Source organism: Phocoena phocoena, chromosome X, assembly GCF_963924675.1.
Source record: "Phocoena phocoena chromosome X, mPhoPho1.1, whole genome shotgun sequence".
Lineage (NCBI taxonomy): Eukaryota > Metazoa > Chordata > Mammalia > Artiodactyla > Phocoenidae > Phocoena > Phocoena phocoena.
The window spans coordinates 52,260,737-52,277,999 of record NC_089240.1 but is presented as its reverse complement, the minus strand read 5'-3'; the positions used below and the strand labels follow the sequence as shown (position 1 = coordinate 52,277,999).

General features: G+C 37.8%; 1 protein-coding gene across 2 annotated transcripts in view; it reads left to right on the top strand.

The window, feature by feature from the left end:
* Positions 1–15,304, top strand: part of ARHGEF9 (Cdc42 guanine nucleotide exchange factor 9) — a 359,889-nt gene extending 344,585 nt beyond the window's left edge. For both annotated transcript variants that reach the window (XM_065900095.1, XM_065900096.1), the window contains one exon: positions 15,063–15,304. In XM_065900095.1, coding sequence (XP_065756167.1) covers positions 15,063–15,244 — 182 coding nt within the window. In that variant the 3' untranslated portion in view covers positions 15,245–15,304. The remainder of the gene's footprint in view (positions 1–15,062) is intronic.
* The last annotated feature ends 1,959 nt before the right edge of the window (positions 15,305–17,263 follow it).

Here is a 17,263-nt window from a genome sequence, read left to right as displayed (position 1 = left end):
TGCCTGAAATTCTAGCAGCCACATAAAGCACCCTTAATTATTCCTAATGAGGTTCCTTTTCATTGAGGAGGCTGAGTGCCTGTGAAGATCTGATTTCCAATTGAGGAGTGCACCTGGCTTGGGCCTCTGGCTAGACATTGGACTTCCTTCTAACTGTTTGTTGCTTCTTACTCTTGGGAGGCCCTCACTGGCACTTTCCCTCATCATGGAAATATGATTCACTTTAGATAGGGAATTAAAGGCAACCACTTCTAACTTCTTAGGCATGAAAACATGACAGTTTAGAAAGTAATCTGGAGTTATAACAGTAAGTCTATGATCTGTATGAATAGTAGAATCCTTTGAGAGAATGTGCTTCTTCCTTAGAGATATGAGCCCCAGCCACCTGGACAGTCCTCAGGTTACAAAGTGGTTACTGTCCTACTGGCCCACCTCTGTCTCCTGGAGGCTCTCACCTTCTGAGCTTCTCTCACTCTGAATTCCTCCACTGTCCCTACTGCACTAACCTTCATGATGGGATGGTGTTCCTTTACTTCAGCCCAAGTTCCCTCAAGTCTATCTGAGACTGGCTTATCTTTTCACTGAGAAACCATAAAGCAGAGGAACATGCACAAAGCAACGAACTAGAAAAGAGTCCTACTCGCTCATACCAAACCTTTGTGTCAGGTTCCTTCTCTGCCTTGTCTCAAGGCTATCCCTTGCATGTCCTCTCTTGTCTCCCAATATTTAAACAATGGTTCACCTAAACAGCTTTCCATGTTTAATAGCAATCCTGAAGTCTTCAAAGAAACTTATCTAGTCTCAAACTTCACAGAATTTCTAAAAATTGATTCCTTTATTTCTATTTCGAGTTTTCAAGGCTCTCCTAGTCCAGGGCTGTGGTAACTGATATATTTTGAGACTCAAGGGCACTACATATGTAGAAGTGATTGTACAGCTTAGTAGTTCAATAGTTTTATCATATACATAGGAAGAGCAAGAAGGGAGTTCTCTCAGACACCTGAGAAAGCCAGCTTTCTTAATCCTTCCAATAACCCCTTCCTGGAAGTGATGGGGAGCATTGTTGTTAGGATTTCTCTAGTTCAGATTTAATACAGATTCCAACACAATCTGTAATGCCATGGGACCTTATTAACTCAGTCTACTCTTCTGGAGAAGGGGAAGCCTGGCTGGAAGAAAAGCAGAGAGGACAGAGCCTAGCTCCAAGGGAGGCCTTTTCACTTTACATTTGCCTTTTTACACTGCATTGTTTTTAAGAATTGATATATAACTTCTTGGGAGTTGGTTGCTAATTCCTGGTTCATCAACCCATTTCAGTTTGTCATCGTGGAGCTCCCTAGGGCCATGAGTACAGTCCCAATCTCCAGAGGCTTTAGGGCCAGCTCAAAATCAAATGAGTACCCCAGAATAACTAAAATAAACTTGAAATAGAATAAAGTTTGAATAATAATTCTACCCTGATTTGAAAACTAATTATATAGCTACAATAACCAAGACAGTTTGGTGTTCATAGAGGGATAGACATGTTAGATCAATGGAACAGAATAGAGAAACCAAAAACAGACCTACACAAATATGCCCAACTGATTTTTCACAAAGGTACAAAAGCAACTCAGTGGAGGAAGGATGCCTTTTAAACAAATGGCACTGAAGCAATTGGGCTTCCACAGGCCAAAAGTAAAAATAATCTCAACCTAATTTCACAACCTATAAAAATTAACTCAAAATAGATAATGAACTGAAATTTAAAGCTGCAAAACTTTTAGAAAACAGTAGGAGAAGATCATCAGGATTTAGGTCTAGGCAAAAAAGTTCTTAGAACTGACACCAAAAGCTTGAACTATAACATAAAAAATTGACCTCATCAAAATAGAAAATTTTGCCCCATGAAAGACCATGTAAAGAGGATGAAAAAACAAGCTACAGGCTAGGGAATATATTAGCGAACCACGTATCTGACAAAACATTGGTATCTAGAATATATAAAGAACTCTCAAACCTCAATAGTAAGGGCTTCCCTGGTGGCACAGTCGTTGATAATCTGCATGCCAATGCAAGGGACACGAGTTTGAGCCCTGGTCTGGGAAGATCCCACATGTCGCGGAGCAGCTAGGCCCATGAGCCACAACTACTGATCCTGTGTATCTGGAGCTTGTGCTCCACAACAAGAGAGGCCATGACAGTGAGAGGCCCATGCACTGTGATGAAGAGTGGCCCCCACTCGCCGCAACTATAGAAAGCCCTTGCACAGAAACTAAGACCCAACACAGCCATAAATAAATAAATAAATTTTTAAAAACTCAATAGTAAAAACAAACAAACAAAACTACACACTTCAATTAGAAAATGGGCAAGACAGATAATTCACTGAAGAGGATATATGGATATCAGTTACACACATGAAAAAATGTTCAACATTATTAATCATTGGAAATATGTAAATTAAAACCACAATGAGATGTCATTACATATCTATTACAAAGGCTAAAATAGAAAAAAAATTGTGAAAACACCAAATGTTGGCAAGGTTGCATGGAAACAGAATCATTCATACCTTGCTTGTGAGAATGTAAAACAGTACAGCCACTATTTTATGTAATAGTTTGGTAGTTTCTTAAGACATAAAACATACAACTACCAAATGACCCAGCAATGACACATCTGGGCATTTATCCCAGAGAAACAAAAACTTATTGTCACTTAAAAACTTCTAAACAAATACCCATAGCAGCTTTTTCATAATAGCCCAAACTAGAAACAACGTAGATGTCTTTCAATGGGTGTAATTAAGCAGATTCTGGTACATCTATACCATGGAATATAACACATCAATAAAAAGGAGCCAACTATTGGTACATAAACCAACTTGGGAGAATTTCTAAGGATTCATGCTGATTGAGAAAAGCCAACATCCAAAGGTTACATATGGTATAACTCCATTTATATAACATTCTTCAGATGATATAATTTGGAAATAGGGAACATATTAGTGCTTGCCAGGGGTTAAGGAGGAAGTAGGGAAAGGAAAGAAGTGAGTGTGGTTATAAAAGAATAACACGAGTAATCCTTATGATGATAGAAATGTTATGACTCTTGACTGTATCCTGTAACAATGTTAATATCCTAGCTGTAATATTGTAATATAGTTTTGCAAAATGCTATCATTGGAGAAATTGAGTAAGGGGTGCAAGGTATATCTCTATATTTTCTCTTACAACTGCAGTGAATCTACAATGATCTCAAAATAAAAAGCTTAATTTAAAAAATAAAATGAGCACTCCCCAAATTCCCTCCCTAATATCTACATATAATTGTTTGGCCTCTGGAACACTTGTATTTTTGACACTTACCACCTTTGAAAACTGACAACATCCTCAAAATGACAAAATAGTTTTCTACTGTCATCTCCCTAAAGAACACAGATTTTCACCAACAGATGAGAGTTTTTTTGTAAAAGTCTGGGAGTCCAGTGGAGAAGTTCCAGACCAAATAATCTATGATTGGATGTATAGATGAGGCCAGTCAATAAAAACTGGAGGAGGTGACAGCAACACAAGGCTAGAAGGAATATGAAAAATCAAGGAAACAAGACATCATCAATGGAATGCAATAATTTCCAGAAGCTGACACACAAAGACCAGGAGATCTGTGATTTGCATGATAAACAATTCAAAATAGTTGTTTTAAGGAAGCTCAATGAGCTACAATAGAAACAATTCAACAAAATCAGGAAAACATCATGAACAAAATAAGAAATTTAACAGAGTAGAAATCATAAAAAGAACCAAACAAGTTATAGAGCTGAAGAATACAATGTATGAAATGAAAAATACAGTAGACAGCATCAATAGCAGACCTGATGAGCCAGCAGAAAGGATCTGTGAAGTCAAAGAAAGATCATTTGAATTTGACTAGTCAGAGTAGGAAAAAAAAAAAAAGAATCTAAAAGAGTGAAGTATGCGTGTGTGACTTATAGGATAAAATTAAGATTAACAATATACAAAATATTGGAGTTCCAGAAGAAGAGAGGGAGAAAGGGGAAGAAAGGTCATTTAAATAAATAATGACTAGAACTTCCCAATTCTGGGTAGATATTTGGATATCTAAGTTCATGTGGCTCACTGGTCTCCAAACAATTCAACCCAAAATGATCTTCTCTAAGATACATTATAATAAAGCTGTCTAAAATCAAAGACAAAAAGAGAAGGCTAAGAGCAGCAAGAGAGGGCTTCCCTGGTGGCGCAGTGGTTGAGAGTCCGCCTGCCGATGCAGGGGACATGGGTTCGTGCCCCAGTCTGGGAAGATTCCACATGCCGTGGAGTGGCTGGGCCCATGAGCCATGGTCGCTGAGCCTGCGCGTCTGGTGTCTGTGCTCTGCAACGGGAGAGGCCACAACAGTGAGAGGCCCGCATACCGCAAAAAAAAAAAAAAAAAAGAGCAGCAAGAGAAAAAAACGATTCTCATATGCATGAGAACCTGCATAAGGCTATCAGCAGATTTCTCAACAGAAACCTAGCAGGCAAGGAGAGAGTGGAATGATATATTCAAAGTACTGAAAGAAAATAACACCCAACCAAGAATGCTGTACCCAGAAAAGTTGTCTTCAGAAATAAAGGAGAGAAAAAGAATTTTCCAGACCAAAAAAAAAAAAGCTGAAAGAGTTAATCACCACTAGATTTGTCTTACAATAAATGCTGAAGGTTCTTCAAGCTGAAATGAAAGTATGCTAATTAGTAACACGAAAACGTGAAGAAGAAAATATGACAGGGGCAGGAGACAAGATGGCAGAGTAGGACTTGAGCTTATCTCCTCTCACACACAAAAACAACAAAATCAAAACTAACTGCTGAATAACCATCGACAAAAAAGACCCCAACCTACCAAAATATGCACTCTACACCCAAAGACAAAGAGGAAGCCACAATGAGATGGTAGGAGGGGTGCTTCTGCAATATAATCAAATCCTATACCCACCAACTGGGCAAACCACAAACTGGAAAATTAATATATCACAGAGGTTCTCCTACAGAAGTGAGAGTTCTGAGCCCCACATCAGTATCCCCAGCCTGGGGGTCTGGCAATGGGAAGAGGAGTGCACAAAACATTTGGCTTTGAAGGCCAGTGGGCTTGAGTCTAGGAGTTCCACAGGACTGGTGGAAACAGACTACACCCTTGGAGGGAGCACACAAGGTTTCACATGCACTGGTACCCAGGGCAAAGCAGTGACTCCATAGGATCCTGGGCCAGACCTACCTGCAGGCCTTGGAGAGTATCCTAGGGAGGCAGGGGTCAGCTGTGGGTAACAGTGGGTCACTGTGGGGACAAGGACACTGGTGGTGGGGTCTCCAAGGAATATTGATCATCAAGAGCTCTCCCAGAGGTCATCATATTGACACCAAGACCTGGACAACAGCCTGTAGGATCCAGCACTTGAATGCCTCAGACCAAACAATGAACATGGTGGGAATACAGCCCCACCCATCAGCAGACAGGCTGCCTAAAGTCGTCCTGAGCCAACAACCACCTATAAACACACCACTTGCCATGGCCTTATCCCCAGAGGGACAAGATCTAGCTCCACCCACCAGTGGGCAGACACCAGTTTCTCCCACCAGGAAGCCTGTATAAGCCACTGGTCCCACCTCACCCAGCAAGGTGCAGACACCAGAAGCAAGAAAAGCTACAATCCTGCAGTGTGAGGAACAGAGACCACAAAGACAGAAATCTAAACAAAATGAGATGGCAGAGAAATATGTTCCAGAGGAAAGAACAAGATAAAACCCCAGAAGATCAGCTAAGTGAAGTGGAGATAGGCAACCTATCTGGAAAAGAATCCAGAGTAATGAGAGTAAAGATGATTCAAGATGTCAGAAAAAAAAAATGGAGCACAGACCAATAGGATACAAGAAATGTTTAATAAAGTGCTAGAAGCTTAAAAGAACAAAGATTAAACAATACAATAACTGCAATGAAAAATGCACTAGAAGGAATCAATAGAAAAAGTGAGGCAGAAGAACAAATAAGTGAGCTGGAAGACAGACTGGGGGAAATTGCTGCTGCAAAACAGAATAAAGAAAAAAAGAATGAAAAGAAATGAGGACAGTCTCAGAGACATCTGGGACAATATTAAATGCAAAAACATTTGCATTATAGGGGTCCCAGAAGGAGAAGAAAGAGAGAAAGGTCCTGAGAAAATATTTAAAGAGATAATAGCCAAAAACTTCCCTTACATGGGAAAGGAAACACCCACTCAAGACCAGGAAGTGCAGAGAGTCCCATACAGGATAAACCCAAGGAGGGACATACTGAGGCACATATTAATAAAATTGACAAAAAAGGCAGAGAAAATATTAAAAGCAACAAAGGAAAAGCAACAAATAACACACAAGGGAATTTCCATAAAGTTATCAGCTGATTGTTCAGCAGTAGCTCTGCAGCCCCAAAGGGAGGGGCACGATATATCTAAAGCCATGAAAGGGAAAAAACACAACCAAGAATACTCTACCAAGCAAAGCTCTCATACAGATTCCATGGAAAAACAAATGCTTTACAAACAAAAGCTAAGAAAATTCACCACCACCAAACCAGCTGTACAACAAATGCTAAGGGGAATTCTCTACATGGAAAAGAAAAGACCACAACTAGAAACAAGAAAATTATGAATGGGAAAGTGCAACAGTAAAGGCAAACATACAGTAAAGGTAGGCAAACATACACACAAAATATGATAACAAAAACAGCAATAGTGAGAAGAGGAGCATACAAATGCAGGATATTGGAAATCCATTTAAAATTAAGAGACCAGCAACTTTAAAAAACCTTGTATATATGTAGTCTGCTATATCAAAACCTCATGGTAAGCGGAAAGCAAACATCTAGAACAGATACAAACACACAAAAAAAGAAAAAGCAATCCAAACACAACACTAAACATAGTCATCAAATCACAAGAGAAGAGAACAAAAAGGGAAGGGAAGAAAAAAGGACTACAGAAACTAATCCAAAACAATTAACAAAATAGCAATAAGAACATACAGATCAGTAATTATCTTAAATGTAAATGGATTAAATCCTCAAACAAAAAGCCATAGACTGGCGTAATTGATTTAAAAAAGAAAAAGAAGATGTGGTATATATATGCAATGGAATATTACTCAGCCGTAAAAAGGAACAAAATTGGGTCATTTGTAGAGACATGGATGGACCTAGAGACTGTCATACAGAGTGAAGTATGTCAGAAAGAGAAAAACAAATATCATGTATTAACACATATATGTGGAATCTAGAAAAATAGTACAGATGAACCAGTTTGCAAGGCAGAAATAGAGACATAGGTGTAGAGAACAAATGTATGGACACCAAGGGGGGATGGGGGTTGCATGAATTGGGAGAATGGGATTGACATATATACACTAATATGTATAAAATAGAAAACTATCAAGAACATGCTGTATAGCAAAGGGAACTCCACTTCGCTGTGCAGTAGAAACTAACATGACATTGTAAAACAACTATATCCAAATTAAAAAAAAAACACATATATGCTGTCTACAAGAGACTCACATGAAATCTAGAGACACATACAGACTGAAAATGAGGGGATGGAAAAAGGTATTCCATGCAAATGGAAATCAAAAGAAAGCTGGAGTAGTGATACTCATATCAGACAAAATAGACTTTGAAATAAAGACTGTTAAAAGAGACAAAAAGGATACCACTTAATGAGCAAAGCATCAATCCAAGAAGAAGATATAACAATTGTAAATATTTATGCACCCAACATAGGAGCACCTCAATATAGAAGGCAAATTCTTACAGCCATAAAATGAGAAATTGACAGTAACACAATAATATCGGGGCACTTTAACACCCCGCATACTGAAAAAAAAAAAAAAAAACTTCACACAAAAGTCCAACATCAGATGGCTTCACAGGCAAATTCTGTCAAACATTTAGAGAAGAGTTAACACCTATCCTTCTCAAACTCTTCCAAAATATAGCAAGGGGGGACACTCCCTAACTCATTCTACGAGGCCACCATCACCCTAATACCAAAACCAGATGCAGATACCACAAAAAAATAAAATTACAGGCCAATATCACTGAAGAACATAGATGGAAAAATCCTCAACAAAATACTAGCAAACCAAATCCAACAATATATTAAAAGGATCAAACACTACAATCAAGTGGGATTTATCCCAGGGATACAAGGATTTTTCGTTATCCCCAAATTAGTCACTGTGATATACCACATGAACAAATTTAAAAGTATAAAAAAAATATGATTATCTCAATAGATGCAGAAAAGGCTTTTCACAATTCCAACACCCATTTATGATAAAAGCTGTCCAGAAAGTGGTCATAAATGGAACCTACCTCAACATAATAAAGACCATATACAACAAACCCACAGCTAACATCACACTCAATGGTAAACTGAAAGCATTTCCTCTAAGATCAGGAACAAGAAAAGGATGTCCACTCTTACCACTTTTATTCAAGTTCTAGGAGTCCTAGCCACAGCAACCAGAGAAGAAAAAGAAATGAGTGGGATCCAAACTGGAAAAGAAGTAAAACTGTCACTGTTTTCAGATGACATGGTACTATACATTGATGATTCTGAAGACGTTACCAGAAAACTACTAGAGCATATCAATGAATTTGATAAAGTTGCAGGGTACAAAATTAACACTCAGAAATCACTTGTATTTGTGTACGCTAACAGCAAAACTCAGAAAGAAAATAAGGAAACAATCCCATTTACCATCTCATCAAAAAGAATAAAATACCTAGGAATAAACCTACCTAACGAGGCAAAAGACCTGTACTCTGAAAACTATAAGACTCTGATGAAAGAAATTGAAGGTGACACAGATGGAAAGATATACCATGTTCTTGGTTTGGAAGAATCAATATTGTCAAAATGACTATACTCCCTAAGGCAATCTACAGATTCAATGCAATCCCTATTAATTTACCAATAACATTTTTCACAGAACTAGAACAATTTTTTAAAATTTATATGGAAACAAAAGGCTCTGTATAGCCATAGTAATCCGAGAAAGAAAAATGGAGCTGGAGGTATCAGGCTCCCTGACTTCAGACTATACTACAAAGCTAAAGTTATCAAAAAAACCTACTGTATAACTTAGGGAAATCTGATCAATACTCTGTAATAATCTAAATGGGAAATGAATCTGCAAAAGAGTAGATACATCTGTGTGTATAACTGAATTACTCTGCTGTACACTGGAAACTAACACAAAATTGTTAATCAACTCCAATATAAAACAAAAATTTAAAAAATCATTTCCAAAAATGTATGGTAGTGGCACAAAAACAGAAATATAGATCAGTGGAACAGAATAGAAAGCCCAGAAATAAACCTATGCACCTATGGTCAATTAATCTATGACAAAGGAGGCAAGGAAATACAGTGGACAAAAGACAGTCTCTTCAATGAATGGTGCTGGGGAAACTGGACAGCTACATGTACAAGAATAAAACTAGAACATTATCTAACACCACACACAAAAATAAACTCAAAGTGGATTAATGACCTAAATGTAAGACCAGATACTATAAAACTCTTTGAGGAAGACATAGGCACAACACTCTTTGACATAAGTTTCAGCAATATCTTTTTGGATCCACCTCCTAGAGTACTGAAAATAAAAACAAAAATAAACAAATGGGACCTAATTAAACTTACAAGCTTTTGCACAGCAAGGAAAACCATAGAAAAACAAGACAACCCACAGAATGGGAGAAAATATTTGCAAACGAAGCAACTGACAAGGGATTAAACTCCAAATATACAAACAGCTCATGCAGTTCACTATCAAAAAAAGTAAACAACCCAATCAAAAAGTGGGCAGAAGATCTAATAGACATTCCTCCAAAGAAGACATATAGATGGCCAAAATCACATGAAAAGATGCTCAACATTGCAAATTATTAGAGAAATGCGAATCAAAGCTACAATGAGGTATCACTACAGACCGGTCAGAATGGCCATCATCATAAAGTCTGCAAACAAATGCTGGAGAGGGTGTGGAGTAAAGGGAACCCTCCCACACTGTTGGTGGGAATGTAAATTGGTACAGCCACTATGGAGAACAGTATGGAAGTTCTTTAAAAAACTAAAAATAGAGCTACCATATGATCCAGCAATCCTTCTCCTAGGCATATATCCAGAGAAAACCATAAATCAAAAAAATACATGAAGCACCGAGCTGATCGCCCTGTGCTATTCGGCTGCTTCCCACTAGCTATCTATTTTACATTTGTTAGTAGAGAGGTGGGGGGGAGATGCAAGAGGGAGGAGATATGGGGATATATGTTTACGTATAGCTGATTCACTTTGTTATAAAGCTGAAATTAACACACCGTTGTAAAGCAATTATACTACAATAAATATGTTAAAAAAAAAAAAGAAACATTCACCCCAATGTTCATAGCAGTGCTATTTACAATAGCCAGGACATGGAAGGAACCTAAATGTTCATCAATGGATGAATGGATAAAGAAGATGTGGTACATATATACAATGGGATATTACTCAGCCATAAAAAAGAACAAAATAATGCTATTTGCAGCTACATGGATGGACCTAGTGATTGTCATACTGAGTGAAGTAAGTCAGACAGAGTAAGTCATATATCATATGGTATTGATTATATGTGTAATCTAAAAAATGGTACAAATGAACTTATTTACAAAACAAAAATAGAGTCACAGATATAGAAAACAAACTTACGGTTACCAAAGTGGAAAGGGAGAGAGGGATAAATTGGGAGATTGGGACTGACATATACACACTACTATATATAAAATAAATAAATAAGAAGAACCTACTGTATAGTACAGGGAACTCTGCTCAATACTCTGTAATGACCTTTATGGGAAAAGAATCTAAAAAAGAGCAGATATATGTATATGTTTAACTGATTCACTTTGCTATACAACAGAAACTAACACAATATTGTAAATCAACTATATTCCAATAAAAGTGAAGTAAGTCAGAAAGAGAAAGACAAATACTGTATGCTAACACATATATATGGAATTTAAGAAAAAAAATATCGTGAAGAACCTAGGGGTAAGACAGGAATAAAGACACAGACCTACTAGAGAATGGACTTGAGGATATGGGGAGGGGGAAGGGTAAGCTGTGACAAAGTGAGAGAGTGGCATGGACATATATACACTACCAAATGTAAAATAGCTAGTGGGAAGCAGCCGCATAGCACAGGGAGATCAGCTTGGTGCTTTGTGACCACCTAGAGGGGTGGGATAGGGAGGGTGGGAGGGAGGGAGACACAAGAGGGAAGAGATATAGGAACATATGTATATGTATAACTGATTCACTTTGTTATTAAAGCAGAAACTAACACACCATTGTAAAGCAATTATACTCCAATAAAGATGTAAAAAAAAAATAAGCCGAAGACCTAAGTAGACATTTTTCAAAGAAAATATTCCAACAGCCAACAGGTACACGAAAAGTACCTCAGCATCATTCATCATCAGGAAATGCAAATCAAAACCACTATGAGATATTACCTCACACCTTTCAGAAAGGCTGTTATCAAAAGACAAGTGCTGGGAAGGATGTAGAGAAAGGAAAAAGGTATTCCATGCATTCCATACTGTTGGTGGGAATGTAAGTTGGTACAGCTGCTATGGAAAACAGTATGGAGGCTCGTAAAAAAGTTAAAAATAGAGCTACCGTATAATTTAATTCCAGTTCTGGGTATATATCTAAAGAAAAGAAATAACTATCTTGAAGAGATATCTGTACCCCATATTTGTTACTGCATTATTCATAATAGCCAAGACATAGAAATAACCTAAGTGTCCTTTGACAGATAAATAGGTAAAATAAATATATACAAACACACACAATGGAATATTATTCATCTGTAGAAAGAGGGAAATCTTGTCTTTTCCACATCGTGGACTAACCTGGAAGGTGTTATGTTAAATGAAATAATTCAGACAAAGAAAGACAAATACTGTATGATATCACTTATATGGGGAATCTAATAAAACTGAATTTGTAGAAACAGAGAAGAGATTGATGTTTACCACATGCAAGGGGTGTTGGGTTGGGGAAATAGGTGAATGTGGTCAAAAGGTAGAGTTTCAGTTATAAAATAAATGAGGTTGAGGAAGTAACATACGGCATGAAGACTAAAGTTAGCAAACCTGTATTGTATATTTGAAAGTTGCTAAGAGAGTAGATTGTAAAAGTTCTCATCAAAAGAAAAAACGTGTAACTATGTGAAGTGATGGATGTTAAGTGACCTTAATGTGCTTATCTTTTTGCAGTATATACATATATCAAATCATTATGTTGTACACCTTAATCTTATACAATGTACTATGTCTATTATTGTCTCAAATTAGGGAAAAATACAAAATCTGAGCAGACAAATAACAAGTGAAGTTGAATCAGTAGTCAAACCTCCCAACAAAGAAAAGCCCAGGAACAGATAGATGGTTTCACTGGTGAATTCCATGAAACATTTTAAAAAGAATTAACAACAGTCCTTCTCAAACTAGTCAAAAACCTAAAAGGAACACTCTCAAACTCACTTTATGAAGCTAGCATTACCCCGATACCAAAGCTGGATAAAGATATTACTAGATATCCTTGATGAATATAGATGTAAAAATTCTCAACAAAATACTAGCAAACCAAATTCAACAGCACATAAAAGGATCATGCATCATCATCAAGTGGGATTCATCTCTAGGATGCAAGCATGGTCTACATATGCAAATCAATAAATGTGACACACCACATTTATAGAATGAAAGATAAAAATCATATGATCACCTCAATAGATGCAGAAAAAGCATTTTACAAAATTCAACATCTTTCGTGATAAAAATTCTCAATAAATTGAGTATACAAAGAACATATCTCAATATAATCAATGCCTTTTATGACAAGCTCACCACTAATAACAATACTCAGAGGTGAAAGTTTGAAAGCTTTTCCTCTAAGTTCAGGAATAAGACAAGGATTCCAAACCTCACCACTCCTATTCAGCATAGCTCTTGAAGTCCTAGCCAGAGCAGTCAGGCAATAAAAAGCAATTAAAGTCAGAAAGTGAGAAGTCAAATTGTCTCTGTTTACAGATGATATGATTTCATACATAGAAAACTCTAAAGACTATCCCAAGAAATAATAATATCAGAATAATAAAGGAATCAATAATGTTTCAGGATACAAAATCAGTGTACAGAAATCAGTTGTGTTTCACTAACAACAAACATCCAAAGGAGAAATTAAGGACATGATCCCCTTTGCAATAGCACAAAATAGTAAAGTACTTAGGAATAGGTTTAACCAAGAAGGTTAAAGATCTGCACATTGAAATCTATTAGACATTTATGAAAGAAATTGAAGAAGACACAAATAAATTGAAAGATATTCCATATTCATGGATGATAAGAATTAATATTGTGAAAATGTCCTTACTATATAAAGCCATCTGTATACTTGCTGTAATCCTTATCTCAAATTCCATGGCATTTTTCATAGAAGGAGAGAAAACACTCCTAAAATTCATATGGAACCACAAAAGACCCCAATTTACCAAAGCAGTTCTGTTAAAGAAGAACAAAGCTGGGTCAATCATGCATCCCAATTTCAAACTATATTACAAAGCTATAATAATCAAAAAAGTATGGTACTAGCATAAAAAACAGCATATAGATCAATGGAACAGAATCAAGAGCCCAATTATAAACCCACACTTATGGTCAACTAATATTTGTCAGGAGGCCAAGAATATTTAGTGGGGGAAATATAGTCTCTTTTATTAATGGTATTGGGAAAATTGAATGTTTACATGCAAAGGACTGTATTGGACTCCTATATAACACCACTCACAAAAATTAACTCAAAACTGATTAAAGACTTAAGTGTAAGACCCACATCTATAAAATTCCTAGACGAAAACAGAGTATTCCCTGTTTTCCCTGTACTCCTCAACATTGATCTTGGCAATGAGTTTTTGAATATGACACCTAAATCAAAGCCAGAGAAACAAAAGTGAGCAAGTGGGACTACATCAAACTAGAAAGCTTCTGCATAGCAAAAGACAATCAACAAAATGAAAAGGCTACCTATGCAATGGGAGAACATTTTTTATAAACCATACACCCCAAAAAGACACACACACACGCACACACACACACACACACACACATACACACTGTGGAATGCTATTCAACCATAAAAAGAAGGAAATCCTGCCATTTATGGAAATATGGATGGTCTTTAGGGAGTTATGCTGTGTGAAATGTCAGACAGAAAAATACAAATACAATATGTCATTTATATAAGCAATCTGAAAAAGGCAAAATTATAGAAACAGAAAGTAGGTTGCCAGGGGTTGGGGTTGGGGAAAGTGGGGTGATGTTGGTCAAAGGGCACAAGCTTCTAGTTATATGATGAAATAGTTTTGGAGATATAATGTACAGTATGGTTAATGTAGTTAACAATACGTTATTGTATACTTAAGGTAATTGTGTGAGGTGATGGATGTGCTAACTAACCTTATTGTGGTAATTATTTCACAATATATATGTATAATGAATTATCACATTGCATACCTTAAACTTACACAACATTGTATGTCAGTTACATCTCAATAAAGCTGGAAAACAATAACAAGAACAAAAACAAAACAACAAAATACTGGCTTTTAGAAAAGAAGTGGTTCCTTCCCACTGAAGTGTGAATGTCTTAATATGTTATATGATGGCTTAATATGATACTACTTCCAGGGTAATGGGATCAAATCATCAAACAAAGGCAAACAGAGAAACTATAATGTTGAAATTTCAGACACTGACCAGCAGATGAGAAAGGTATTTGGGAGCAGCAGAGAGATCATCCTTGCATTCTGAATCATATGCTGTGTTCCTCAGCCTATTCTGTTCTGAATAGAGATAAGGAATAAAAGTGGGCACTAGGTGCTTTGAGAAGCCCCTTACTACTTAATTTATACCATTTCCCTTTGATCTCCCATCTACTCTAGGTGTCACCTCTGCTCGCTCAGTTCCTCCTTCCTACCCACCACCGCAGGACCCGTTAAACCAGGGCCAGTACCTGGTCCCTGATGGCATCGCTCAGTCGCAGGTCTTTGAGTTCACCGAACCCAAGCGCAGCCAATCACCATTCTGGCAAAACTTCAGCAGGTTAACCCCCTTCAAAAAATAATACCAACAGGGAGACAGATAATTTTAAAATAAAGTAAATAAAATTATATTTATAGATGGACCTTTTTTCGGAGAAGCACTGTTGAAATTTATATATATATATATATATATATATATATATATACACACACACACACACACACACACATACACACACGCATACACACACACACACACACGCACACAGGACCTTGAGTGTACACACACACACACACACACACACACACACACACACATACACACACACACACACACACACAGAAGGACCAAAAATGTTTTCTGTTGTTTTGGGGAAGTAAAATCTGTAGTTGGTAGGAAGAAGTACCAATGAATTCCAAACACATGATCCCTTCTTAAAATGTTTTCCATTCTTACCCTGTCCCCCTCCTCTTTACTTTCAGAAAATGACATTTCTATTTGTTCCTTTTCTTGTTGAGATAATCTTTTTGCTCTCCTGTGAGTGATTCATTGACTTGTCATTATTAACATAGATGTGTTTGTATTGTTTTTTAGTTACCTGATGATACTGATGCTGATGACTTTTGAATTTAATTTGATGTGGTGGAGTTTGGGAGTTTTGAATTTCTTTTTTTCCTTTTCCTTTTCACTGGGTAAAGGGAGGATCCCCTTCCTCCACTCCCTCAACTGATCATCTGCGAATATTTCTGCAGCCCTGCAGTTGCCCCAAATAGCCTTTTCCCTGCATCTTCTGTCCTCAGTCATGCCAGTCTGGACATGCTCTGTTGTGCCCTGTGACATAAGTGCTCAATATTTCTATTGCTTTCACTGTGTTTTAGGTGTTGTAGAGGGATCGAAACTAAACAGAAGCAAGGGAATGTCAGAGTAATGATGCTGGAGAGGACTTCTGTTCAGGGAGCATTCTGCATTTGGGTTATTTCTTCTGCTAGCACTGGGGATTCCCATGTTGCAGCACTGCTGGGTCATGCCAGTTTTGTATCTGGGGTTTTTGGGTCAGTTTTTCTCTTCTTCATGCCACTTTGGTTATGGTGTTTCTTCTAGGCTTGTCCCTCCCCTAAACTAAAAAATCTGAACTAGAAATAAAGAGGCTGAGACTCTGCCTCCTGGAGGAGGGATTCAACTGCCTCCAGTACCAAGCAGGTTTAGAGTAGAACTCCCCACTGCAATCGGGGACCTGGTTGTACCTGCTCCCTATTGGCAGATTGTTTAGGCAGCATTGCTGGAATTTCTGAGAGGTCAAGACAGAGCCCACCTGACCAAGATCATCAACTGTATTCAAATTATTGACCTGGACAGAATCAAAGGCTGATAGTAACCTCTTATAGGAAAGAACAAAGATGGGCATGAAAGAGACAACCTCAGCCCAAGATATGTACTTACAGTTCCTAACTTATGTGAAACTTCCCCCATTGTTAGCCGATTGCATGGATAATCTTCCATGGCTCCTTCCTTCCCTTCTTCCTGTCTTCCTTCTTTCTCCTGCTCTCCCCTGCACAGGAGGGTTGCTGGTATGGGCATAGTTAAAGCGCTTCTGGCACTCAAAGACTGCCCTGTTTCCAACATTCTCCCATCCCACAACATTTGAAGTAAGCAAGCGAGGAGCCTAGGGGACTTTTCCCTGTGGAGAAAGGATCTGAGGCAGAGTTGCTACCCTCAGGCTCATTTTTGGTAGGCTTTACACTGAGGAAAAACTAACTTTCCACAAAAAGAGACAGACTCCCTATGAGTACTCCCTATTCCTCCTCTCCACATAGCCCCTCAGATAGATAGACCTTGAACAGCAAGGAGAATGGAGTACAAAGGAGTAAGGATGGGCCCTACTATGGAGAGCCATTCTAGTGAGGAATCTGGAGATTTTGAGTCTATCCTGGACCCTGTGGGAGAAGACTTAATCATGAAAGGACTCATGGCTGCATGGGACACAGCATAGCTGGTTTGATTGCTGCTCTTACGCCTCCTGACCCAGACCAGGCCCTGCCCAGCCTGGGAATTTTTCTTCTATGGGAATCAAATTACAAGCTGTTTAAGCTCCCATTCCACC